The 27,362-nt window shown below is 44.3% G+C and overlaps 2 protein-coding genes across 3 annotated transcripts in view; one reads left to right on the top strand and one right to left on the bottom strand.

Moving 5' to 3' along the window:
• RGS7BP (regulator of G protein signaling 7 binding protein) overlaps positions 1–26,940 on the bottom strand; it is an 89,979-nt gene extending 63,039 nt beyond the window's left edge. The window contains exons 1-2 of one of the 2 annotated variants that reach the window (XM_066616896.1): positions 26,782–26,940; positions 21,615–21,781 (exon numbers count right to left, since the gene is read on the bottom strand). In XM_066616896.1, coding sequence (XP_066472993.1) covers positions 21,615–21,781; positions 26,782–26,940 — 326 coding nt within the window. The remainder of the gene's footprint in view (positions 1–21,614; positions 21,782–26,781) is intronic. The other variant, XM_066616897.1, reaches the window with a different exon arrangement.
• Positions 26,941–27,167: 227 nt separating this feature from the next.
• LOC136638492 (mannosylglucosyl-3-phosphoglycerate phosphatase-like) overlaps positions 27,168–27,362 on the top strand; it is a 48,998-nt gene continuing 48,803 nt past the window's right edge. Inside the window, exon 1 of the mRNA XM_066612536.1 lies at positions 27,168–27,279. Within this exon, the coding sequence (XP_066468633.1) occupies positions 27,168–27,279 (112 nt within the window). The remainder of the gene's footprint in view (positions 27,280–27,362) is intronic.

Genomic DNA, 27,362 nt, shown 5'->3' with positions numbered 1-27,362 from the left:
GGACAACCAACACTGGTTTTTCATATTTCAGGTCTAAGAGAACTTGGTAAAAAAGCTCAGGTTTGGGGCCTATTTCAGAACTGACTCACAAATACATATGAACAGTAATTTCTTTCATCTGGTGGCAAAAGGTGCCATTTATGTGCTCTTACTCAAAAAGCCAATGCCTAACTTTCAATCAGAATGAACTTTCATGTCACCCAAAAAAATCTTCATACTAGCGACGGAAGGTCAAAGTCCATATATAACTACACAAACTGAAAATACTTGCCATCTAAAACGACATGCATTAAATCTAACTGCATTGTATTTTAAGTAATCTGACATTCACAGAGTACACAAACTAATCTGCATTGACCAACACAAGCCGACCAAAATACAGCAGCATCCCACAGATCAGAAATGGGGAAGGCCTGCTCTTCAAGTCAGTTCCCTCTTTGTTGAAATGTCTTTAAAACCAGGTACTACAGTATGACTTGTAAAAAGGATGTTCCAACATGGTTTCCTCCCCGGGTAAGGAACTAGAATAAGCCATTTTGAGTCCGGTCTTTCCCTTTCGTCCATGTGCTTTCTACTTAAGGCCTTTATGTAGTTGCTTTGCAACACTCGGCATACTATCATAGATACAACTGACACACTGACAGACCAATCCTGTCTGAATTCACATGCAGTGATGCCAATGTAGCTACCACTGTATCCTGCAGGGGATTTTTGGCCGTTGGAGGTTGTTTGTCCTCTTATCCTGGGGTAAGCCTCAGCAGCCACTATGAGTCAACTAACACCTGCGCCAACTCAGTCAATAGCACAACTCCACAGTGACCCAGGAAGGCGGATCAGGACTGGGAAGGGAGGTCAGAATTCAGTGAATGTCACTGATGTAGGCATTCAACCCCAACTTTGCCTCCCTCCAACTCCTTGCAAGGGCCTACTTGCTATGGTGGGTCTCCATGTGTCCACTGGCATATGGGAGGCCACCCCAGCCTCCCTGTAGGACCACTGTGCGTGTTGGCGGAGGTTGCTTTGCAGCTTCTGTAAAGCAGTCTCTGTGAGTGTGACGCTACTTACGCCAGCAGGAGAGGGGGATAGGATTGGGCCATGTACCAGTACAGCTTTCTTTATGTTGAGGCCTTAATTTTTTAAAAATAGAAAAAAATAGAATAGAAAAATAGAATAAAAATAGAATCAAATAGTAATACAGTTACTGCAACAGAACAGGAAAACAAACAGAATACAAGTTGGGCATCCCTTATCCGAAGGGCTTTGGACCAAAAATATTTTGGATACCGGATTTTTCCATATTTTGGAATACCTGCATATATGTAATGAGAGATTCTGGGGATGTGGCTCAAGTCTAAACAAATAATTCATTTATGTTTCATATACCCCTTATACACATAGCCAGAAGGTAATTTTATATAATATTTTTAATAATTTTGTGCATGAAACACAGTTTGTGATTTCAGTTCTTTAAGCAAAAAAGTAAAAAAAAACACAAAACACTGTTGGTGCTCAAAAAAGTTCCGTACTTCAAAATTCCGGATAAGGGATGCCCAACTTGTATTGTTACAATGAAAAGAGTTATGTGTTCAAATTATCATTAGTTTGCTTGTTCTACAAGTAAAAAAAAAGTCAATTTCTCAATAAATCTGCTGTGACAACCCTCTCTGCACTTTCTTGCCAGCAGAAAAAGGTCACTAGGTTAGGCCTTAACGCCATTTACTGCAATTTCACCGAGAAAGATCTGCGCTAAACCAGCACTCCACAAATGTAGAAGCTTCTAACTGCAACCAGATTTGTTGACCTTTGGGTTTGTTCAAGAGGAAGAACTGTAATCATCATGTTTCCCGAAGTAAGAAAATGTTCAGGGAGAAAGAACAGCAGCAAAACACAATGGATTCATTTCTTCGCTGCAACATCAGTCCCAAATACTGTAAAGTCTTTTATGAACACTTACGGTTTTTTTAACACACTCTAGAGATACGTTTATCTTTGTTCAAATGTCAAAAGGGTAGAAGGAAAAATTCAGGAGAACCAATGACATTTTGGGGTCTTCAAAGATTGTTCACCAGTTGTCATTCTAGCAAGGTATCCAAATGGTCAGCAAACATGCACCAACATTATTCACAATGGTGATTGTGCTCTTGGATTCTGCCACCTGCCCATCCTCCAAGTGCCAGCCTGGAGAGCAGTAATCTCTCCAAGTTTAGAGAGTGGCAGAGAATGGCAGAGAGGTATTGGACTCCCTCTGTGTGTGGTGTATATTCCCAATGGTCTCTCACTGAAGCCATGGAAAAGTACACTTGCACTTAGCTTAACAAGACTGAGCTGAACAAAGAGAGTTATGATCAAAAGTGAAGGCAGCAGCATACTATGTGGGGTGCTGCAACATGCCATGTAAGTGGCCCCTCCCACTCACCAACAGAGCCATCAGAATGGCTCTGACGGCAAATGGGAGGAGCTGCTTACATGGCGTGTTGCGGCGCCTGTAGTTCTTACCACAGCACCCCCCTGCACCTATGCCACTGGGTGGAGGCTAGCTATTTACTAGTATCGGGGAAACAACGTACCATTTAGATTAGCGCTTTGTGCCATAGTCCCAGAGATGGATCCTCTCCCCTCTAATGCATCTGCAATTCTGTTACTGAGTTTACCAAAGAAGAACTAGGTGAGAATGAGATTCACAAACTTGTCAAGCCAGACTACACAGACAGATAAAATCAGGATAACCAGAGATACTTGTCTTATGCAGCCTATGCCAAGTATTGTGCTTATTTTTTTTAATAATATTTACATCCTACATTCCCCCTTCAGCAAAAGGCAGTTAGCAAAAAGACATCCAGCTCTCTCAACCAGGCTTACAAAAATTTCTAGTTAAAAGTTGTCAACATTTCTTAATACTGATTAGAAATAATTCCACTGACATAATCTGCAGTGCATGAAAGTAAGCGGTTTCAGGATTTAAGCAGTACAAGCAAACTTTTCCAATAAGGTCAATTGTCATATTTATATGTTTAGTTTGTGCACCATTTGATTCTATAAGCTTGGATCAGGAAACAATATCCTGAATGCAGAAAACCCACCAGTTAAAACAGAATAGATAAGATGCTTGCAACTATTAATATTGACTATAATTGATGTAAACCTATTCCTGGCCACCAAAAGCAGCCAAAACAAAATGAAAACAAATCAACCTTCAACTATTTCTGGAAGATGCTCAGACTAGGGTGACAGAGTGCTTACAGGGGGACAGCTCCATAGCTGCTTTTTTAAACAGACCACTGAGCTCTTGAAAATCTCATGTTTGGTATTGCTTTGCCTTTTTAAAAAATGTATGATCCTCTAGTACAGTTATTTTCAACCTTTTTAATCTCACAGCATACTAACACGATGCTAAAATTGTCAAGGCACACCATTGGTTTTTTTTGACAATTGATAAGGCTGCTGGAAGGGTTCTCACATCCCCCAACTGCCCTACTAATAAATGACCCTCCCCCAAACTCTCATGATGCACCTGCAGACCACCCATGGCACGCCAACGTGCCCTGGTACAGTGGTTGCAAATCGCTGCTCTAGTACCATCTGATCACAAATGAATAGTTGAGTATTTAGTTTCCATCAAAGATTCCATCTCAACCTATTTTTTTTCGGAAGGAACAATGCTCTCTTGCAGCTTGAGATGTAGTATCCTCATGCATATTAAAATGTTATGGAGGGAGGGTTACCTAACAGTAAGAAAAAATGACTGTAGGTTGTGTTTTTTTACTACATCTCAGCTATCATGCTAATACTGTAACATTTCTTAACAATATGTTGGGTGCAATAAATACTCTCAAAAGATCTTTATACCAACACTTAAGTTGTATTCAGGGACTTGATATAGATATAGATATATAATGCAGTCTTATATATACATAAGGCTTCATCGGGCCTCTTTATAAGGCATTAAAAATGTCACTTCCCGTTTAAAAAAAAAAGTTTTTTTTCAGTGTAATCATCATTCTGAGCCCAGCAGAGGCTGCAGGCAGATGCGTGTGGCCTCTGACGGATTCAGAAGACTCTCCACAGAGCTTTCGGAAGGCGGAGGGGCATTCTCTGGTAACTGTGGTTTCATTTAACTGCTGGGGGTTCTGGAAAGGAAACCTGTGGATACTGGGGCACCCCAGTATATATAAAAATATAAATAAATGTAATAAAACTAGGAATTTATGTTCGAGAATTCCCTAGCAAGATTCAAAATGTGATGGAATACGTTAAGACAGTATGTGTCCAAATGTCTTCATTCTTTAATGTAAATGAACACTGTAGGAAAATGTAATAGTGCAAAGGCAGCTCAAAGAGGCCCAAAGCTTATTTAGTTCATGCCTTACTGCTTCTCCAAAGTTTCAAGGACACCTGTGTCCCCCCTTTTTATTTTTTTACAGTTTCTCACATTCATATGAAGTCTTGTTCTACTGTTAGACCACTGGTTCGCCTAGGAAGGTACAGCCCATTCTGAATGGACACATTTCTCCAGGGTTATGGACAGAGACCATTCCTGGCACTGCTACCTGAGATTCTTTTAGATGCGAGATACCAGGATTTAACCCAGAACCTTCTGCACAAGCATTTTTGTAATCTACCACTAAGCTACAGTTCTTCCACATGATTGTTCAAATTCTTCTTTGTCTTGTTTTCAAGCAACCTCTCATTTTCACCACAGTGAAAATATGGTGGTAGAAATGGGGTGGTAGAAATGGGGTATATTTTGATCAGCCCTATCAGAAATCCTTGCTGATCTATTGCTAAGCCAGAGACTCACCAGTAAAGACTGAGGGCCCAATCCTATTCAGCTTTCCAGCACCAGTGCAGCCCCAAGGTAAGTAAACAAAAGTTCCCATACCTTGAGGAGGCCTCTGTGATTGCCTCCCCACCCCAGGAAGCAGTGCATGCCCCATTGGCACAGCTGCACTGGCACTAGGACAGGATTGGGCTGCACTGGCACTGGAAAATTGGATAGGATTTGGTCCTGAGCTACCTTCTGCTCTCCTCTAATACAGTCTTACATCTGTTTATTTTTAACTGCACAAGTATGGTTTTATTTAACATTTTTATTAATTGTAGTTCATGGTACATTTTTATTGTTGTACAGCGCTTTGAGCACTAGAAAAGTGGCAGATAAATATTTTAATTAAATAAATAAGTCCACAGTGTTGCTCCCTAGGAAGAGTATTTAGCACTGTAGATCAAAAGAATGATAGCTTGCTTTTTTATTTTCTTGCTGAACATATCAGCTTATAGCTCAGCCACAACTGGGTCTTCACCAAAGAAAGATCTTTAATTTGACTGAATTCCTGGCATCATCGTTTTTCTTTCAGTTGTTCCGCATTTCATTCAGACTGTCCTTTGACAACAGGGACATCTTCAGATTATGCAGATGTCACTGGAATTGGGGACATGGGCCCTGAAATACCAACACAAGGAAAGGAATGCAAATAATCTGCATGACTCACAGTGGAAAAGGCTTTTAAACAGTTAAGGCTTGTGGTTTTCTAAAATGTGGGCTGTAACCCAGCTGGGAATGCAGAAAGGGAAGAATGAAGGTGGAAGTCCTTGACTAATGTGAGCTCGTTTATTTCAGGCAAAGATAAACACTAGATGCGAAATTTGGGCAGAGAATGAAGCATATGGAATATACCTGGATATATGGCAAATACATATGGAAACTGGACAGGAATGTCCAACGAGGCTCTTAAGTTGGACAACTGACCAAATTTAAAAGTGTACAATGTCAGCGTGTGAGAAATGCAGTATGACTTGGCTGCACAAGAAAGCCATCCAGGATACAGTGACATTCTGGGGCAATGGGAGCAAAATGGTAACTTTTGCAGGCGCCTCAATTTGCAGTGTAAGGGGCCCCTCCACCTCACTTCCAGAGCCATTCCAGGAGGGGAGAGAAACACAGAGGAGACATCTCTGTGTTCCTCTCGCTGCCCAAAAGGGCTCCAAAGGTGAGGAGGAGGGGCTGCTTACACGGTGCGTTGAGGCACCTGCAAAACATTTGTGTGTGTCCCCGGGAATGCCACTACCCAAGATACACTCAGATCTCAACTGAAGCTCCAGTGTAGCAACTCAAGAGAAATCACATATAGTTAGGGTTGCCAACTGGCAAGAAAAAAAAGCTAGTCAGCCTGTTCTTGTGCCCTTTTAACTACATACATGGAGAGTTTAGTGGGTAAAACTTTTCACAGCATTGAACATTAGCATCTCCTCACATCATACTACTGCTGCCAGTTTGAAAAGTTGACAATTCTGGGCCCAATCCTATGCAATTGTCCAGCACTGGTGCAGTCATAATACAGCCCCAAGGTAAAGGAACAAATGTTCCCATATTTATTTATTTATTTATACGGGTATTTATATACCGCCTTTCTTTGGTCATCAGATTTCTCCTCAGACTTTAATCCAAGGCGGTTTACATAGGTAGGCTGTTCTAAATACCTGTAGGGATTTTTACAATTCAATAGTTCTAGTCTTTCATAGACCTCCTCGTTCCAGCTGGATTCCTTCCTGGTCTGGTCTCTCTCTGGCCCTTCGCCTCCCATGCTCCACTTGACGGCAACTCCTCTCTGCCACCGGGGGTCAGCTCATCAGTATATCAGCGTGTCCTTAATTCTCGGGTACTTCCGGTTGTTTCGAACTGGCAGCCTCAGATCTTCAGGCATACAAGGCGGCCACTCTACCAACTGAGCCAGGAGGCCTCTGTGACTGCTGCCCCACCACAAGATGCAGTGGATGCCCCATTGGCACAGCTGCACCAGCACTGGAAACCTGGATAGGATTGGGCCCGTAATTACTAATCCTCTCTTAACACTAACATAGACATGCAGAGAAGATGGATTTTGTTTTAAAAGGTGACCACTTCAACACCAATAAGTGACACTAGGAGCCTTTTATGTCTACATCTAATGACATGGAGTCCCTGTGGACTGTTTGGGAAAGAAATGTCAACCCCTGTTGACCCTTACACTTCTGCTTCAATGAAAATATTATCAACAGCAGACACTAGAGCCATTGGTGAGTCAGAGCATCTTGAGACAATAAAACAGTCAATAAAATAGAATGTAGAAAAAGCACAGAAGAGATCTGGGAGTATTTCAAGTATTTCTTGAGTAGAATTGTTTCTAGCCTCGTGTGGTAATACGGTTTGAACACCAATGCATGGGGGTTGCCCCCTCACTCTCTGCACATGCTTTCATAGACTGGCACAATCCTATGCATGTCTACTCAGAAGTAAGCCCTATTGTGTTTGATGGAGCTTACTCTCAGGAAAGTGTGGATAGGATTACAGCCCTAGTCAAAGATAGGTTATACTGCACTTTTATGTCAAGTTATCCTGGGAAAAAAATGCAAAATATGGTGCCACTTATTACAAATATCTCCTTCCAGAGACTTTCATTCAATCACTTTTAAGTCAAAGGGTGGCTTTGAACATTACAAGCAAAGGGCAGCGGAAGAGTGAGTGAATTTCTGGTCCTTCTTGAGCAACTTCTGTTTAATTCTTGATAGGGAACATGCATGCCTTCTATGTAATGACATATATGTACATCATACATGGATACTGCTCACACAGCTAACTACAACATGCACACTCTCCATTATGACATTACATGGAAATAACAAAAATAAGTAACAGGGCAATCCTAACTTGTGCCAGAACAGGCAGGCCTGCGGGCCTGCGCTGTATCCAGTGCAAGTTTTGGGCTGTCTGAGGCTTGGCCTGAGGAAAGGGGAAACTTTCCCCTTACCCCGGAGAGAGCCACAGCAGCCCCAATGGGACTACTTGGATCTGCGCCACCTAAATCGGTGGTGCAAATCCGAGCAGCCTGGGACTGCCCTGAGCCACGCAGGAACAGGGCTAGGATCTGGTTTTATGCCGGATCCTGGCCCTGCCTCCAGCTCCCCATTTGCCTGCCCCCAGGAACACTCACCACTTGCCCTCCCCACACCCCGTCCAGGCCCCTGTGCCAGCCGAGCTAAGCCAACGCAAACTCACCTGTCCCTGGGGCCTGCGACCGCGCAGGAAAGCCAGAGCATGTCTGTGCACTGACCAATCTCCCCGAAGAGCAACAGTCATTGGCCAGCTCAAGGAACTTGTACCTGCTGAAAGGACAGTTTCGATTGCACCCTAAGTCATTTAAACCAGGGTTCTTCAAAGTATGGGTGTTTTTCATTGGATCGCAAGGTCAAAACAAAGAAGAATATGATATATATTGCAAAGTACACCAGGAATTCAAGTTTGTCAGTAAAACAGAGTCCAACCCTAACTTTCATCTTCATAGGTGCAGCATCCAATGCACTGGCTGAGGCTGCCACAAACATGCCGTAAAGCACATTTGCAGCACTCGGAGAATAAGCAGTGCCAGCAGGGAGGCCTGCGCTGCCTGCCGACACTGCATCCAGAAGGGCACCCACAGGTGTAGCTTAGAGTTGCGCCCAGAGGGTTGATCAGGGGGCATTTCTGGGTAGCAGGGGGGGGCAGAATGGGGGCAGACTGGACCTGGGAGGGCGGTGGGATCGGCAGAGCAGGCCTCTACCATATCCTATCCTCTCTCCGAAGATTAAACACCCTACCAGAGACTTGCATAGCTAGACTGCTGGCACAAATCTGAGTAGCCCCATAGGCCAGGCTGGACATTATTGGGGTAAGGGAAAAAATATCTCCTTACCCTGAGGAGACCTTCAGCCTGCTCCTTACTAGTGCTGAATACAGCACAGGCCATGCAGTTCCACTGCACCAGCGCTAGTTAGGATTATATATTTATTGGTGTACTTTGAAACCATAATATTATTTGCAATTATCATTTTTTTACCATATTACTTGCGCTTAACATGATTTATATACTGTAATTTTATTATCAGGTATTTATGAAAAAAGTATTTTTAAGTGACCGAGAATAATATAGGCAACAATAAATATAGGCATCTCAAAAAGATGTTTTCTCAAGAATCACTGCCTCACATGTCCCAAACAAATCCAGAGATGGGTACATTTTACACTGATTGATTTTATTTGTTGTCTCTTTGATCAATTATAAAGAACCTCATTAAATTAATACAGTACATCTTGACCAAGAAATCAAATGCTTTGAATTAGCTTACTGGTTATCTTGTTTTATATCGCATGACAGCCACTTTCATACAAAGCACACAAATAGGGTCATGAGGGTATGTGATATTATTGCATTGGGATGTGGGGGAAAAAAGTTTGAAGAACAGAAATTTAAACTATCTCACCATAACACGGCAAAACTGCTGCAGGTACCCGCCTATGCCGACCCCACAGATAAGTCGAGGGCAGGTTTTGAGCCAACAATCATGGAATTTTCTATGACCCTCGGATAAGTCGGTAGTTAAACTTGGAGGGGGGGTGTCTGACTATAGTCTGATTTTACTCGAGGTCAGATCCTGAAAAATAACCCATCACTAATTGTTACCTAAGAACTGTAGTCTCTAATTTCTTAAAAACATAGTAAAAGATCATAAGATACATTTTTATTCTTTTTTAAATTCTGGTCTTCACCACCTTTTTGTAAACACTATTAGAGTAAGTGCACTGTAAACTACATACCAGTAAAACAGTGGTTCCCAACCTGGTATTCACGTACTCCCAGGGACACTCAACAGAACCATTAGGGGTACTTGAAAAAGAATGGCAGAAAAAGGCAGGCCGTGCTCCAGAATGCCTTGCAAGGACCAGCAAGGCAGGAAGGGAGGTAGCTTGTAGGCTGTGAAAGCCCCACCAATGGCTAGTTTTTGGTCATCAATTCATCTATGAACCAGTGATTGAAAACCAGCACAGTAAAAAAGCTGAAACATAATATGGAAAGTGATCAATCACCCAGAATTTCTCAGCACACTTCTGATGCAAAACTGTGCAAAGGCAGAGTCTTCTGTTCCTCAAACAGATAAAAAGAGAAAACACTGTGATGAATATATGAAGTCTGGGTTTTCATAGAGAGGAGATGAGGGCTTGTATTATTACAAACATTTTGCTAATATGAAGGGTACAATTTATTATTGCCAAGGGATATGCAAGTGAAAAAAGTTGGGAACCACTGCAGGAGATCCATGAATCAAATCCACCTTTAAAGTGGACACGAGGAGAACCATGAATCAAAGACACCTTTAAGGTGTCTGGTGTGTTAAGCCAGAAGCTCTACATACAACATACAACCCATAACACATAACTGAGAGTGTGTAATTCAATTCACAGCAGAGAGATGAGATATTTGCAACCCATTTTACTCAGAAGTAGACCCACTGCTTTCCATGGATGTTACTCTTAAGTAATGGTGTGCTGAATTGTAGCCTGGGAAGGAGGGTCCCATCCTGGTGTTTCAAAAAACAGACCTGCTTTGCAAGCATTTGCACAGCAGAACCAGGCTGCAGCAGAAGAAAGGAGAATAAAAGGTTAACTTTGGCTGGAATGTCCCTGGAAAGTAACTATAGCAACTAAGACAGGTGCCTGCCTGAGCTGAGCAACAGCTCAGCTGAGCAAGGAAACTGTTAGAACATAAGAACAGCCCCACTGGATCAGGCCATAGGCTCATCTAGTCCAGCTTCCTCTTTCTCACAGCGGCCCCACCAAATGCCCCAGGGAGCACACCAGATAACAAGAGACCTGCATCCTGGTGCCCTCCCTTGCATCTGACACAGCCCATTTCTAAAATCAGAAGGTTGCACATACACATCATGGCTTGTACCCCATAATGGATTTTTCCTCCAGAAACTTGTTCAATCCCCTTTTAAAGGCATCCAGGCCAGATGCCGTCACCACATCCTGCAGCAAGGAGTTCCACAGACCAACCACACGCTGAGTAAAGAAATATTTTCTTTTGTCTGTCCTAACCCTCCCAACACTCAATTTTAGTGGATGTCCCCTGGTTCTGGAGTTATGTGAGAGTGTAAAGAGCATCTCTCTATCCACTTTATCTTTCCCATGCATAATTTTGTATGTCTCAATCATATCCCCCCTCAGGCGTCTCCTTTCTAGACTGAAGAGGCCCAAACGCCGTAGCCTTTCCTCGTAAGGAAGGTGCCTCAGCCCAGTAATCATCTTAGTGGCTCTCTTTTGCACCTTTTCCATTTCCACTATGTCCTTTTCGAGATGTGGTGACCAGAACTGGACACAATACTCCAGGTGTGGCATTACCATCGATTTGTACAACGGCATTATAATATTAGCTGTTGCGTTCTCAATACCTTTTCTAATGATCCCAAGCATAGAATTGGCCTTCTTCACTGCCGCCGCACATTGGGTCGACACTTTCATCAACTTGTCCACCACCACCACAAGATCTCTCTCCTGATCTGTCACAGACAGCTCAGAACCCATCAGCCTATATCTAATGTTTTGATTTTTTGCCCCAAAGTGACTTTACACTTACTTACATTGAAACGCATCTGCCATTTTGCTGCCCATTCCGCCAGTTTGGAGAGATCCTTCTGGAGCGCCTCACAATCACTTCTGGTCTTCACCACTCGGAAAAGTTTGGTGTCATCTGCAAACTTAGCCACCTCACTGCTCACCCCTGTCTCCAGGTCATTTATGAAGAGGTTAAAAAGCACCGGTCCCAGGACAGATCCTTGGGGCACACCGCTTTTCACCTCTCTCCATTGTGAAAATTGCCCATTGACACCCACTCTCTGTTTCCTGGTCTTCAACCAGGTCTCAATCCAGGAGAGGACCTGCCCTCTAATTCCCTGACTGTGGAGTTTTTTCAGTAGCCTTTGGTGAGGGACCGTGTCAAACACCTTCTGAAAGTCCAGATATATAATGTCCACGGGTTCTCACGCATCCACATGCCTGTTGACCTTTTCAAAGAATTCTAAAAGGTTTGTGAGGCAAGACTTACTCTTACAGAAGCCAGGCTGATTCTCCCTCAGCAAGGCTTGTTCGTCTATGTGTTTTTATATTCTATCTTTGATGAGGCATTCCACCATCTTACCCGGTATAGATGTTAGGCTGACCGGCCTGTAATTTCCCAGGTCCCCCCTCTTTCCCTTTTTAAAGATCGGCGGGTCATTTGCTATCCTCCAGTCCTCAGAGTTTAAAGGCTCTGCCCTCTGATTGAACCGGAGATCAGGCGAAGTGAGTATCTAAGGTAGGGCTGTTTCTACCTTCTGATGCCTTCACAGATGCAGGGTTATGTACATGTAGGGCGTGACTGTACTGAACCTAAAGAAGGGAGACTTATACAAGTCCTTTTTTAGAGATTTGTTAAATCATGAAATGGTACGAGAGAAACAGGCAAGATTAAAAGGGCATCCTATAAAGACAGGAATCTAGGCATTCTGGGACACCCCCCCCCCCCGCAGTAGTTAACTGAAACCACACATAAGGGCGCGCACACCCCCGGGCCTCCCAACGCCTTATAAGGCATTCAAAAAAATCTGAAGTCATGTGGTTTTTGCTCCCAGGCCCGAGAGGCCAAGCTCTCAGGCTTGGTCTAAGCCCTGCAGAGGCCTGCTAGGCTAGGCTCAGATGAACCTCTGGAGGTGAAGGGAGCAGAGCTCCCCTTAGTTCTGGAGAGGGCATGTGTGGGATGGCATGGATCTGATCCACAGATAAGTGAATCTGCAATACGGGATCTGTGGATATGGGTTCCTCCCTGTACTATAAAACTAATGCATTCCACCCTGTCCTTTGCTAAGCCACAACATTTTTCAAACAACCTCTTTTAAGAAAGAGAGGAGGGCCACCTTCTTACATACTTAGGTATGTGGATCACCCTCTGCCACCTACTTCTTAAGACTCCTTTGTTTTACTAATGATTTTAAGAGGTTTGTCTATTACTGAATTCATGTTCAGAGGTAGTACAGCACTTAATACCAGTTGCAGGAGAGTAAATCAAGCCCTGCTTATGGACCTCCTCCAGGAATAGAGTTGGGCACTGGGAAACAGCAACTGGGGACAGGCAGACCCTTAACCTGATCCAGCAGCGCTCTTATTACAGAGTAGTTTTCTGCTAAATCATTCCACTGGTCTGTACCATCTCCTTTAGTTCCACACATTAAGCAGTTAAAATATTTTCTGTTTTTCCCATCTCAAAGCAGTCTCGTGATTAGATGTGAACTTGCTTTAAAAATCTACTGATTTTTTTTATTACGTAACTCTCTGGAAACAGTTTTTGCTTGCCTGGTTGCTTTAGGAAACTGAGAATAATTACTTTTAAATGCTTTTATTGGGAGCATAGAAAGGCTCACACATATTCCAATTAAAGGCACAGCCACAAGAGACTTTAGTCCTATTTTTTTCTGTGATGTCTGGTGAAATGCAACAGCAATCTTATAATGAGAACTGTACAGAAAAAGGAAGAAATTACAACTACAGAATTAAATAATAATTTAAAAAACAACAAATAATTGTGGTTAAACTGCACAAGCAGATTATTTACTTACTTCAATTTTTCTTTTTCTTATGAGCAGCCTAAGCCTTCCAGTAACAGTAGAATTTTTTTCATTTAATATACAGTACATTGATCAGAATTCAGAAGGGTTGCAAATGCAACACTACGCCTACCAGGGCTTTATGAGCCATCCCTCTCCCCACTACCTGAAAAGCTCTTAGAGACTGGAGAACTCTCAGGAGTGAGATTTAGTGTGGTACAAGAGGATGCAGCCAGAAGTGAAAGTCACCATCGTGCACACCTTATTGTGCAAGGTGAGGCTTTCAGTAACTTTCAACCGGTGTGCCACACTAGGATACCATGCAAGGTACGCAGGTCTTCCGCGGGACTTTGGAGCACAGTGGTTGAAAATAACTGAAAATCTCTTCCACGTTCTGTGGCTCTGCTTGTGGAGGGATAGTCAATTCATTACTAAGGACAGTTGATCTAGAAACAGTGCCATAGAACCCACAAGAGTCTCCTGGAAGCCAGAACTGACATCACAGAAGGCACCACTAGTTTTTGCCTTGTACCAAAGAGACATCAGAGTTGACACAAGGTGAAGCTCTCTGATGAAATGTTCCAGATGGGGTGCCACAACTGAGAGGCCAGGTTCCTGGTCACTACCCACCCAAACTCTGACTAGGGGAAGGGCAAAACCCAAAGCAGCCATTTTCAACCTTTTTCAGCTCATGGCACACTGTCAAGGTACTAAAATTGTCAAGGCACACTCCCAGTTTTTTACTTACATTAAATTACTACATTACAATTAATTTTTAATTAATATAATAAATACAATTAAATCATTATATGACAAAGGGCACAATCCTAACCAGCTCTACTCAGAAGTAAGTTCTATTTTGTTCAATGGGGCTTACTCTCAGGAAAGTGTGGTTAGGATTGCAGCCAAAGACTAGGGGGGGGGGGAAATGTGCCTGTGGGACTTACTTCTGAGTAGACATGCCTAGGATTGGGCTTTTGGTTGCACTCTTTTTTCTCAAATACAGGAGCAGGCAATTGGCACTTCTCTCTCCTCCTCTCCCCCACCCCACCCCACCCCACCCCACAGGCACATTCCCCCCTCTTCTCATAATTGCACTTAGCACCTCTCCTACTGTCCCTCCCCTCACTGGCCCACACCTTCCAAAGGTCCAGAATCACTTGCCTCACATTCCCCCCCCCCATTGCCTGTTCCTGTATTTCCGAAAAAAGTGTGACCAAAAGCCCAATTCTAGGCATGTCTAGACAGAAATAAGTCCCATTATAGTCAATGGGGCTTACTCCCAGGAAAGGGGGGCTAGGATTGTGGCCCAACACCCCTCCTCTAAAAGGCAAAGGCAAGGCAGGAGGGTCCCTTTGGGGAGCTGCAGGCAACTGTGGCAAGGAAAAGGGCTTTTGTGGCTGCTGGCCTCAGCAGACTGGCTGGCTTCCTACCTGCTTGCCTGCCCCCCCCCCTCATTCTCACTCACTCCGCCCAGACCTCCTCCAGGCTCCTCTGGCTGCCCAATCAGCACACAGGGCAGAAAATGGAGGATACCCAATCCTAGGCGTGTCTACTCAGAAGTAAGCCCCATAATAGTCAACGGGGCTTACTTCCAGGTAAATGAGGATCAGGTTGCAGCCTTCCTCTTGCTCAGCAGCAGGAAATGCAAAGCAGCCTGAAATGCTGAAATGCCTGAAATGCTGAAAGCCTGAAATGCAAAGCAACCTCCCCCCCCCCATGAGGGTCGAAGCAGCAGCTTCTCCCACCCGAGGCTGCTGCAGACATCCTCTGGCCCTGCAGCACACCTGAGGCTGCCTCGAAGAACCGCTGCCCCAAAGAATGGACTTCACTGAAAGATGTCAGATTCAGGCACGCTCATGTGCAAGCTTTTCATTTGCTCCAAAATGTCTTGCCTATGTCTAAGTGTTTTGAGGGAAATCATTTGCAGCTTTGTCACCTCCTGGAGTCTTCTCAGCCCCTGAAGTTTCAGACTGTGAAAGGGAAAGATTTCCATATCACCCATCTCCTTCTCCTTCTCCTCCTCTTTCATAGTCTCACTCACTCATCCCCCCTTTGGGAGCTTAGAGCCCAATCCTGAGCTTGTCCCGCCAGCCTTAAGCTGGCACTGGGTGTCATAAATGTGCCATAACATACGCCCACGACACTCAGGACTGGGTCAGTGCTGGCGCTGGCCCAGCTCCACTGTGTGCTGAGCCCAGCACCAGCCACAGGCCAGCTGCATGCCGCCCAGAACAAGGGACAAGCTCCAGGCAGTGGAGAGGTTTGTCAGGGCCGGGGGGAGGGGGGAGGCGTTCCAGGGTGGGGGAGGGTGAAGCATGGGAGGAAGTAGGTAGGAGGGGTCAGGACCCGAGCGCTAGAGTTCTGCTTCACCAGATCTAGAACTCCATGTTGGCCTGGAATCTCTCATGTCTGTCAAAACAGACACCACAGACTTGAGAAGTCCCACCATAGGGATTGGGACTTTCCCCAAGGGAAGGGGATGAAAGTCCCTTTCCTCCAAGGAGACCTCCAGCTGCTTCCTGGAACCCGTGAGACACAGCAGTAGCCATTTTGGTGCTGCTGCTCCAGCAGGCACTGGGAAGTTGGGGTTGGGCTGCCAGTCATCAACCATCTGTTCCCCAACTGGCCATATAAGGTGTGCCATACATGTGCAGCACAGCCCTTGCCAGTATTGCAAGCAACCAACCTGAAGGCCAGGTCAGCAGCACCATTGCCATGGCAACTGCAGTGCTGCTGAATTTCCCTTTCACTTCTCCGATACTTCTGAAAGCACTGCATGGCCGCTGACGCCACTCCACCATCAAGTCCACCACCTTCCTCAGGTCATGCCAGGCAATCTTTTTATTGCTACTTACTGAACTGACCGTAAATACCTCCAGTGAGCGTCCACTGCTGCAAATGGAATTGTTGCCAGTGTATGATGATAATACTGTTTGTTCAGTGATAACAGTGTATGTTTCTGCCTCCTCAGCACTAAACCTATGAAAACTCCATTCACAGAAGGTTATGTTACAGCTTCAAAAGTGCATAGTGTGATGGGGCCCCCAAAAATTACTTGGGCAGCTGCAGATAAAAAGGTTGAACACTTTGTCTTCAATCTGCAAAGTGATACAAATAAGTGAGGATGAGGAGAAATTGCCTGAGTTCAACAGGAGTTAAAGCCAAATCATCTTCTTCGTTGGCCCAACTGTAGTGTTGCCCAAGGTGCAGCCTGATGCAAGTACATCACACAGCACAAGTGAAGTTTACTGGCAAAAGAACAGGCAGAGCTCCAGAGATAACATGTACAGGTACAATGTTGGATGTTTCTGCCAAAAGCTGAAGGGGGAGGGTCCACACATTATATAATATATAGTTTTAGTTGCATTACTGATCAAGCTGCATCGATCTTGCACAATAACACTATGACAAGAACTACATCCAGAGCAGCTATGATAATGGCTGCAGTAGCACTCTTCTCTCTCCTCCCTCCACCCACATTTGTAGTAATCCACAAACTGCTGTGTTAAGCTACTAAGAAATGGCAAGAAACTCATTTGATACCTGTGTTTGAGGAGATGCAAGCTTCTCCTTTCCCTTCTTAATGGTTTACATGTCTTTATGGCCATATAGCCACCAGATATGGTCAGATTTGGTGGACATCTCAGTACAGTTCCATCTAAGAATGGTTGCTACGCAATTTCCCAGGATTTTCACAATCTGGAATCTGAACGTTGCGTGATCACCATCACTTATGAATCATTAGTTTTTCCAGGTTCTGCAGCTCTGCCAGTGGAAGACCAGGGGTCATTCAATGAAACCAGCTGGCAGGAGATTTGGGAGTGATGGAAGGAGGTCCTTCTTCACACAGTGCATATTTGTGGAATTAATTGCCACAAGATGTGGTTGATGGCTACTAACATAGATGCCTTTAAAAGGGGGTTGGACAAAATAAAGGAATACAGGTCTATCAATGGCTATTAGTTATGATGCCTATACACTACCCTCCAGGTGCAGTGGCAGGGGAGCAATTGTGAGAGAGAAGCATGCCTTTCTCTCCCGCTCATGGTCCTCCCAGAGGGAGTTGGTGGGCTACAGTGGGAAACAGAATGCTAGACTAGATGGTCTGATCCCACCAGGCATTTATTCTTATGTTAACTCAAGTTCCCAAGTGTGTTTTCAATTATAACCCATCTCAGGCCCAGAATATACAATGGAAGATTTCTGAGTATGTGCAGAGTATCAGCTTCCACATATCTGGAATAGGTGGACAATGCTTCTAGGTACGTTTTGTGGACTGACGCAAGCACTGACATCTCTCACTTTACAAATTAAGGAAGCAATCCTAACCGGCTTTCCAGCACCGACATAAGGGTTATACAACCTTGAGGTAAGGGAACAAACATTGCCATACCTTGAGGAGGCCTCAGTGACCGCCCCCCAACTGCAGGATACAGCACATGCCCCACTAGCACAGCTATTCCAGTGCTGGAAAGTTGGTTAGGATTGTGCCCTAAACTGTTTCTGAGCCACAAGCTCAGAAATGTTCCCTTTTGAAAGGTATTTTCTGAACTTTTCCTTTCACAGTTGAAAGAAACAGGAGAAACACAAAAAGACAAAAATAAGGACTAGCGAAATGTTGCAGTTAATCTTCAGAAAGGTTATTATACAAAATTACATTAGAGATGCCTAGATGTACACATATTTTCCTATATGATTTATTTGAGCCACTGCATAAGCCTATCATTTACACTCTTAATTAGCTCTCCAGTTCATCTGAATGTTCCATTTGTAGTTCCTACAGCAAGGCTAAACTGTGTGACTAAGAGTTGTGAGACGATTCTCCCTCCCATTTTTTAATCTAATGGTCCTTGAGAAAATCTGTCAAAGAAAATAGGCCCCAAGTCCTGAGCAGAACATTAATTCAAACACTGCTTAGTTCACAAACAAACAGCAATGTATCCATGTTATATGAGAAGTTACATGAGCTACAATAAAATGCATACAAGCCACACTACTATGACAGCTGTCGCACACTGTTCGCTAAGTTTGCAGTAGTCTGTTTCTCACCCAGTCTTTTCACTAATATCAAAGATGACATTTATGAAATGTGGGTGAGACCCAGTGGCATAGCTAGACAGGGTGCAAAGCACTGAGTTTTGTAGGGAGCCTCTTTGAAGCATGCAAGCGACCCCTTCCCTTCAGAGCCATTCCAGGTGGGGGAGCAAAATGGAGGCATATGCCAAAGGGGAGGGGTCGCTTGCACACTGCGGTGAGGCTCCCTGCAAAACTTAGTGCTTTGCACTTCCTCTAGCTACGCCACTGCTGGGAACAGCAGCCCTGCATTTCTTGCAGCTGTCACAAATAAATTGGGATATACTGGGTAATGCACATACTTAATTTCTAGCTACTTAACTAAGCGCTTTGCTCTGCAAATCAGATTTCCTGCATACTGCAAATCAGAATACATCACTACAGTTTATGCCATTTCCACCATTTTTTCAGTACTTCTGAAAAGTGACAAAATGCAGTTGAGAGTCTATCTTTCCTAACACTAGGCTAAGATTGTAGATATCTGACAATTCAGTTATTAAAACCTTTGGAAACAGGGAGTGTTCTTTCGGATGCTTGTCAGAAAGGCTCCATCAGGCATCTTTATTATAAACTCTTTGCATTCAGTACACAGTGTTTTCACTACTTTCCTAGGGGTAAAATTTCAAAAGGATGAATGTATAACCTCCTTTCTGCAGGTGCAATTAGTACCTGTACATTTTGATACGTAAAACAAACAGCCAAAGTAAACTGATTGTGATCTATTTGCAGCTTTGCACCTCAAATTTAACTAGCAGGTGTATAAATGAAGGTGTAGATTTTATAGGTGACAACTGCACCTGCAAGAGGGAAATGGTTTTTTAAAAATAGGCATTTCCTTTTGTATTTGTCTTGGGTCATCTGCTGTCTCTCAGCTGTAACTGCAGAAATACAGTTGGCTGTGAGCAGATCACATTAACTATGTGATCTAGTTAATGTGATCAAGATACTATGGCCTAGTTAAAAGAAAAGTGAAACAAAAAGCACCTCTCCTAACCTCAGGTGACATTCATGAGAAATATAAATGCATATATTCTCTCTAAACACCTCTGTCATCTTATAGCAGTAGTACAATCTTTTAGTTGGCCTTGATCCCCTCCTTTTTCTGACAATTTCCATCCAGGTAGGTTGAGCCTGTTTCAAGCCTAATTCAAAAGCCACCTTTTCAGTGAGCACCCTTGTCCTGTTAGTTGTTTTTTTTTTAATCTAAGAGATTTATACCCCACCTTTCCACCCCCACTTAAGGGCCTATACTCTACACCAGTGCTTCCCAAACTTCTGCAAGGGAGTTGGAAGCACTGTAAGTATGTGTGGGGGAGGGGCTATGGCAGCAATTACACCCAGGGTGACCAGAAACAATGCAGGACACAATGCCTATACCTTTAACCATTGTATGAAAGAGGGAATTTTGGCAGGTGCAACTCAACATGGAAGGGTTTAAAAAGCTGCACTGCCAAAATTCCTTCTTCTATACCAGGGGTGCTCAAAGATTTTGGCAGGAGGTCCACAACATCTCTCTGACACTGTGTTGGGGGCTGGAAAAAAAGAAGAATTTACATTTCAAATTTGAATAAATTTACATAAATGAATATATTAGAGACGGAAAATGAATGAATGAATTCAATCCAGTTTATGATTCCATTCACACTAATAAGGGGGGGGAGATCTGCATGCCAGTTTATGATCCCATTCACCTTAATAAGGGGGAGGGATCTTCATGCCAGTTTATGATCCCATTCACCTGAATAAGGGGGGGGGGGGAGATCTTCATGCCAGTTTATGATCCCATTCACCCACTGGTTCACAGTCTTTTTAGGATACCATTTTGCTTAGAGAGAAGCAATCTATACTTGGGTTAGAAAGAATGTCAATCAGGATCTAATGGCAAATCTGGTGATTTGCAGCATATAGTAAGATTTTCCAATGTGTCGTTGTTTAACAATAGCAATTACAAAGGCTCCCCTGCCTCTACTCCAAATTAGGCTATTGAAACTAAAAAAGTTTGGGGGAAATGAGGAGTGGGATCTTGTGTGAAAAGACTAGGAGCTCAATTCTGGCACCAAAACCAAATTCCTGGGATGGACATGCTATCAGACCCCCTGTTCCAAAAAGTGCATTTCTCCCCCCACCTGGGCCCCAACCTCTGTTCCAGGGTTCCTCTGTTCCTCTCTCCAAACCACATCCCCTTTGTGAGTAGTGCTTACCATTCTGCCATGCCGCAGCTTATCTTGCCATCCAATCTCTGCAGCAAGTCACGCCTGGCAGCCAATTCCACTGCCCATTGCCCTAGCAGACTCTGTGCCTGGATTTCCGGGCAGACATAGCTGCCCAGAGCAAAGTCCTGCAGAGACTGGGTGACACAATAAGACAAGGCGCAGAGAAATGGTAAGCACCGATCACAACAGGGACAGGTTTTCCATTGCTCAGTGGGTCCCACAGTTTGGAAGCCACTGTTCTATTTACTCTACATATGGATCTGATTGGTGGACCTTGGGATTTAATAAAAAGCAAATGTATATCCCACAAGTAGGAAGTCTGCCATCCCCTGTCAATACTACAAATTTAGGTGTCAATTCTATTCTAGTTTAAATTGTATGGCTCTCCCTCCCTACACAGCCCTGGACTTGCAGCTTGCAAGGTGCTGAAAAGTCTCTGCTGGAAATCCCTAGAGTACTCTGAAAGAACTACAACATTCAGAGTTCCTTAGAAGAATTATAACAACTGAGTAGTGTGGCAATGCCCTTTGTTTTGTTTCATTCACACAATGATGAGCAAGAGGCGCCAGGCACCAATCAACAATATACAGAAGGTTCTTGTGATATATGAAGATTGCTGTGGGTTCTTACCCAACGAAGCACCCACACATCAATTGCCCCAGGGTAGAAACTAAAGCCAAACAAGCTCGGATCTTCACATGTGGTTTAATGAATGTATGGGTAAAAACAAGATCAGCATGGTTCAAGGGTTTCTTAAGAAAAACAAATACACAGGTCACCTAAAAATTCCACCACCTAATACCACCACTGCTGCAATTTGGATACGATTTTTAGCGATCCAGAATCTTGTGTTTTCCAGAGGCCAGAACTGAAGAAATGGAAAAAAAAGTTTCCTACCCAGAGATTGCTGATAGCTTTTGGTGTGCCTGATAGGCGATCTCACATCCTTTGGTTCGAGTCTTGTGCATTTCAGCACGTAAAGATGGACAACTGACTGAGACGTCTCCAATTGAAATGACCAACTCGCGGAACAGAGCCACTTGGGTATTGAAATCCTGGACAAGCTGAAAAAAAGATAAAAGGTACGTTACTGCACTAACAGACATTTTTAAAAATGTTCCTCCAGCAGAACTTAAGCTTGCTCCCTTATATTCTAAAACAGAAGATGGATCACCCCAATTGTGTCACATACATATAGTCAGAACTGTTGTGGGAGCTGCCCTGGGTACTCATTCTCAGTGAGGAAAAACATTGCACAAACTCTAAACCAGCCATTCTCAACCACTGTGCCGTGGCACACTGGTGTGCCGCGAATGATCTGCAAGTGTGCCGTGAGGGTTTGGGGGAGGGTCATTTATTAGTAGGGCCAATGGGGATGTGAGCCCCCACCAACAGCATGGTGTGCCTTGTCAATGGTCAAAAAACTGATGGTGTGCCTTGACAATTTTAGCATCTTGTCAGTGTGCCATGAGATGGAAAAGGTTGAAAACCACTGCTCTAAATCTTTGAAAATTGTTTTAAAACTTGAACCAAGCAACAATAACAGCTTCTCTTTCCCCAGAAGCAAGGGATTATTTTATCATGAAAGACAATAATGTTTCCAGAAATAGTTTCTTCCTTTTCCCCACGGATTTGTGTTTTGCTACCCATCTAGGGAGTGGAATGTGCCATTCATTTCCGCACAGGAGATTTTGCTTATTTATTTTGAAATTATTTTCCTCCTACCTCTAAAACCATTTGCACTAAACTCAAGAACCTTCACTTACTGACTAATAAATATATATATATATATATATATATATATATATATATATATATATATATATATATATATAGGCAACCTTCAGTCTCGAAAGACTATGGTATCGCGCTCTGAAAGGTGGTTCTAGCACAGCGTCTAGTGTGGCTGAAAAGGCCAATCCGGGAGTGACAATCCCTTCCACACTGGGAGCAAGTGCAGTCTGTCCCTGGTCTGTCTCCCTGGCTATGGGCCTTCCTTCTTTGCCTCTTTGCCTCAGACTGTTGGCCAAGTGTCTCTTCAAACTGGGAAAGGCCATGCTGAACAGCCTGCCTCCAAGCAAGCCGCTCAGAGGCCAGGGTTTCCCACTTGTTGAGGTCCATTCCTAAGGCCTTCAGATCTCTCTTGCAGATGTCCTTGTATCGCAGCTGTGGTCTACCTGTAGGGCGCTTTCCTTGCACGAGTTCTCCATAGAGGAGATCCTTTGGGATCCGGCCATCATCCATTCTCACGACATGACCGAGCCAACGCAGGCGTCTCTGTTTCAGCAGTGCATACATGCTAGGGATTCCAGCACGTTCCAGGACTGTGTTGTTAGGAACTTTGTCCTGCCAGGTGATGCCGAGAATGCGTCGGAGGCAGCGCAGGTGGAAAGCATTCAGTTTCCTCTCCTGTTGTGAGCGGAGAGTCCATGACTCGCTGCAATACAGAAGTGTACTCAGGACGCAAGCTCTGTAGACCTGGATCTTGGTATGTTCCGTAAGCTTCTTGTTGGACCAGACTCTCTTTGTGAGTCTGGAAAACGTAGTAGCTGCTTTACCGACGTGTTTGTTTAGCTCAGTATCGAGAGAAAGAGTGTCAGAGATAGTTGAGCCAAGGTACACAAAGTCATGGACAACCTCCAGTTCATGCGCAGAGATTGTAATGCAGGGAGGTGAGTCCACATCCTGAACCATGACCTGTGTTTTCTTTAAGCTGATCATCACTGACTAATCGTTACTGACTAATAAGTATATTGGAATATCACCACTTAGTATTCCTTGCAAGCACTTTGTCCTGTGTAAAACAAACAGACTGGAAAGCAGAGAAGCCCCTCAGCTGAAACACTTCAAACCAGCAAACTCATCTTTGCACTTCTGGAAAAATATTACAAGCACAGTACTATTACTATTACTGTGCTCAACCCAACTACTGTTGTTGAATTAAAAACATATTTTGTAGAATTAAAATGACTGTGCCTGTGATTTGTAGCAAAGAGAATTCCTTACTTACAAATTCCTCCTTGGGGAAGAAGCAAAAATATAGATCCTGCCATGACTGGCCAACGTATAACTTTAATCCTCAAACTATAACAAAACAAAAAAACTGCATTCCTTCCCATGATAACAGGGCTCCTAACACATCCCAAATGTCTCAAAAAACCTAGATCTTACAGCTGTATGTTAGCATATATGATGAAATCATGAGGAAGTCAAAGTATATGATCAAAACACTTCTGTTCCTACTGCAAAAATTGTTGTTGCCATCAGCACTTAGCTAACATACCGCACACACTATCAAGCAGATCTACTAGTACACATAGTGATTTTGGCTCTCGCACACAAAATTACAAGGAATTACGATAAAGTGGGATTATCCACCAATATGTTCAGGCCTCCCCCGAGACGTTATTGCATTATGGGAAGAAAATGAATCTGCCATGTAGATCCTTTTCAGCCCTGAAAATCCTTCGGCCTAAACATAGGAAAACATGTATTTGACAGAATGCTCAAACCAGAGTTTGGCAACAGATAACCTCAACAGCACTTCTGTAAAGCTTAAAGGGCCTCACTAGAACCCTATAAATTCCAGCTTTCTTTTTTTTTTTTTAAAAGGTTACCTTTCTAGCCCTCATGAATACAGAAATGAGTTTGAAAATGCAAGAATTAGAATTGGTTAAGCTTTAAAAAAGGAGGCTATGATACTAAAAAGAAGTTCAGAGTAATTGCTTTTCAGAGTTCATGATTTCTAAGTCCATATACAGAGATGTTTTAAAGGACTCATTTTAAGGGATTTTATTTTAACAATCAAGAATATGAATTTCAGAATGAAGATTACTGCAGAGAAAGTCAGATCTACCAACTGGATGGGATCATGAAAAGCATATACAAATTGTGTTAACTACACAAATCTCAAATATGCAAATTAGCTTAAATTAGACTTGATAGTTTTTGCTGCTAAATAAAGTGTCCAGCCCAGGCCCAATATATCTGGACTAGACATTTTTAACAACAGGATCACAAAAGAGATTTTCCGATCTAGGCATCAACAAAAATGCAAGTAACAAGGGGGTCTACTTCAACACTAGGGGGTCCAGCCTATTTGGGCCATATCTGAAAGTAAAAACAACAAATCCAAAATTGCTGTAGTTGAACTGTGAAAAAGTTAACCTCCTCTAACTCCCTTTGTTCTTCGGTTACCTGTTACAAGTTCAGGGATGAGGAGAAACTAAAAGCTCAGTCTAGCTGGTATAGTGCTCTACATAATTTTTATTTAGAGGATTTATATCCCACGTTCAGGCCCCCAAGGTAGCTCACAATAAATTGCAGTAATAACTGAAAACACACATCTAAGCAGCCCTCAACCTTCTGGCTGATGGCAGACAGTGCTTCCCTTGCTTTTTGCTGGTGGATGGCTGGGGACACGCTAGACATCCCTCTGCTGCGCTACCTCCCAGTGCCATCCTGATTTACGAAGGGCTTGTTTTCCAGTTAAAGCCTGACTCTCAGAGGGCTGGTTTTTTGTTTTTGCTTTTTTTTTTTGTGCATCTGTGCTGTCTACACAGTTATCTTAACTACAAAGAGCAAAATGGAAAGCAAAAGAGGCCCTAATGTGGCAGATTGTGAGAGAGAGAAAAATGGGCAACTTAAAAAAAAGAAGGAAAAGGTTTTTCCTTTGGAAGATAATGCAACATAATTTTAGCCGTTGTTTACCCTGCATAAAGTTGAAGTTTGGTGTGTGTGTGTACAAAACATCTTTTTATTTTCCACTGTTCCCTAACAGCAATGAAGATTTCTGATATGCTCAGAAGAGCAATATTAGTTTACCGAAAACTACAAGGTAGCAGTAGCCACAAACCCAAGTGGTGTTGAGTTTCCAAAGCATACAAGTTCATTCCGATTTGGGGAGATCAGAGTTGGGGCAGACTCCCTTTTCACTGAGCATGGAGGAGACTGAAACAAGAGGTGAGCTGGTGTTCAGATTATTCAGCAAAATCCAGGCATCACCTGCCTCAATTTGTGTGTCACTTCTGCTAGCACTATTGAGATGGGATGCAAAAAGACACCTCAGATTTCTTACTCCTTCAACAGTTCAGCCACTGCAGAGTTGGTAAACAAGTGTACCCACTATATCTGTTTAGCCATTACAAAAAAAAAATACTGTTAATAATAATAATAAGGGGGCCCATGTAGAATTGAATGAAACCTGGAGAGTTACAGGTGCTTGGTCTGAATTTTTGTGGTGTGGATCCACTGGATGCATGGGTCCAGAACATGTTGCTGTACCATAGGAGCATCTAGCACTGGATGTCTTTTTTTTATCATACCCCCTGGCCTTGATCCTCATCCCATGCTCTTTCTTTCCTCATAACCACAACACCATGGTCATTTTAACAATCTTGGCTCTGGTGCACCACAAGCAAGCTAACTTATTAGCTTGCTGCACTGCATGTCTCTGGCCTTTAAGACTCCAATCCTATGCATGCCTACTCAGAAGTCAAACCAATTATAGTCAGTGGGGCTTACTCTCAGGAAAGTGTGGATGGGATTGCAGGCTCAGAGCCCAAGCCTATCCATGTCTACTCAGCAGTCAGTCCCATTATAGTCAATGGGGCTTACTCCCAGGAAAGTGTGGATAGGAAGGCAGCTTCAGAACCCCATCCTATGTATGTCTACTCAAAAGCAAGTCCCTTTACAGTCATTGGGGCTTACTCCCAGGGAAGTGTGGATGAGATTGTAGCCTTACAGCCCAATCTACTCAGAAGGAAGTCCCATTATAGTCAATGGGGCTTGCTCCCAGGAAAGTGTGGAAAGGAAGGCAGCCTCAGAGCCTCATCCTATGCATGTCTACTCAGCTGTCAGACCCATTACAGTCCATGGGGCTTACTCCCAGGTAAGGGTGCACAGCCATGACGACTCCAGCCCAAAGGGTGTCAACTCCAAAATGCAGACTGCAGTTTTAAAAATAGTGCAACTGCACGTGATGTGAATAGAGGCGAGAGGGGGAGATGGGAGAGGAGGGGAGGAGTGGCCCCTACTGCAACAGCAGCGGCGCGGCTTCACCCACCATCTTGCAGTCGTCCAGGGCTCGCTGGGTCCTGTAGGCGCCCTCGGAGGCGCTGCCCCTGCGCTCCCAGTCGCGGGCGTGCAGCGGCGTCTTCGCGATCTGGAAGATGGAGCCCGAGGAGCGCGGGCGCTTCTTGCGCCCATTCGGTGCAGAACTCATTCATACGCGTCCGGCCGGCCCAGGCTGCTGCTCCGCGGAGCCCGGCCGGGCGGGCAGAGAGGCTTCCCCCGCAGCAGCAGCAGCAGCAGGGTCCTGGGGGTGCAGCGGGCTCCGGGGTGGCCCCCCTGGCCTCACAGCCGCGAGGGGGAGCCTCCCGCGGGCAGCGGAGCAGCCCCCGCGCCTGGCAGCATCTCTTCTCCGCTACAGCGACGGGGACGCGGCCGGGGATGCGGAGCAACTTCTTGCCGCCCGCATCAGCATCTCAGTCCCTGGAGCGCTCGCTCCCGCCTGGCACCGCCGAGCCCGCCGCCGCCGCCGCCTCACCGCCACGGCTTCCAGGCAGGGTAGCTGCAAGGGCGCTCCGGAGAAGCGGGGCTGCCATTCAGAGGGAGGCTGGAGGGGGATCCAGCCAGCCAGCCAGT

This window comes from Tiliqua scincoides, chromosome 2 (genome assembly GCF_035046505.1).
Source record: "Tiliqua scincoides isolate rTilSci1 chromosome 2, rTilSci1.hap2, whole genome shotgun sequence".
Taxonomy (NCBI): domain Eukaryota; kingdom Metazoa; phylum Chordata; class Lepidosauria; order Squamata; family Scincidae; genus Tiliqua; species Tiliqua scincoides.
The sequence above is the reverse complement of the archived record's forward strand: the minus strand, read 5'-3'. Positions and strand labels throughout refer to the sequence as shown.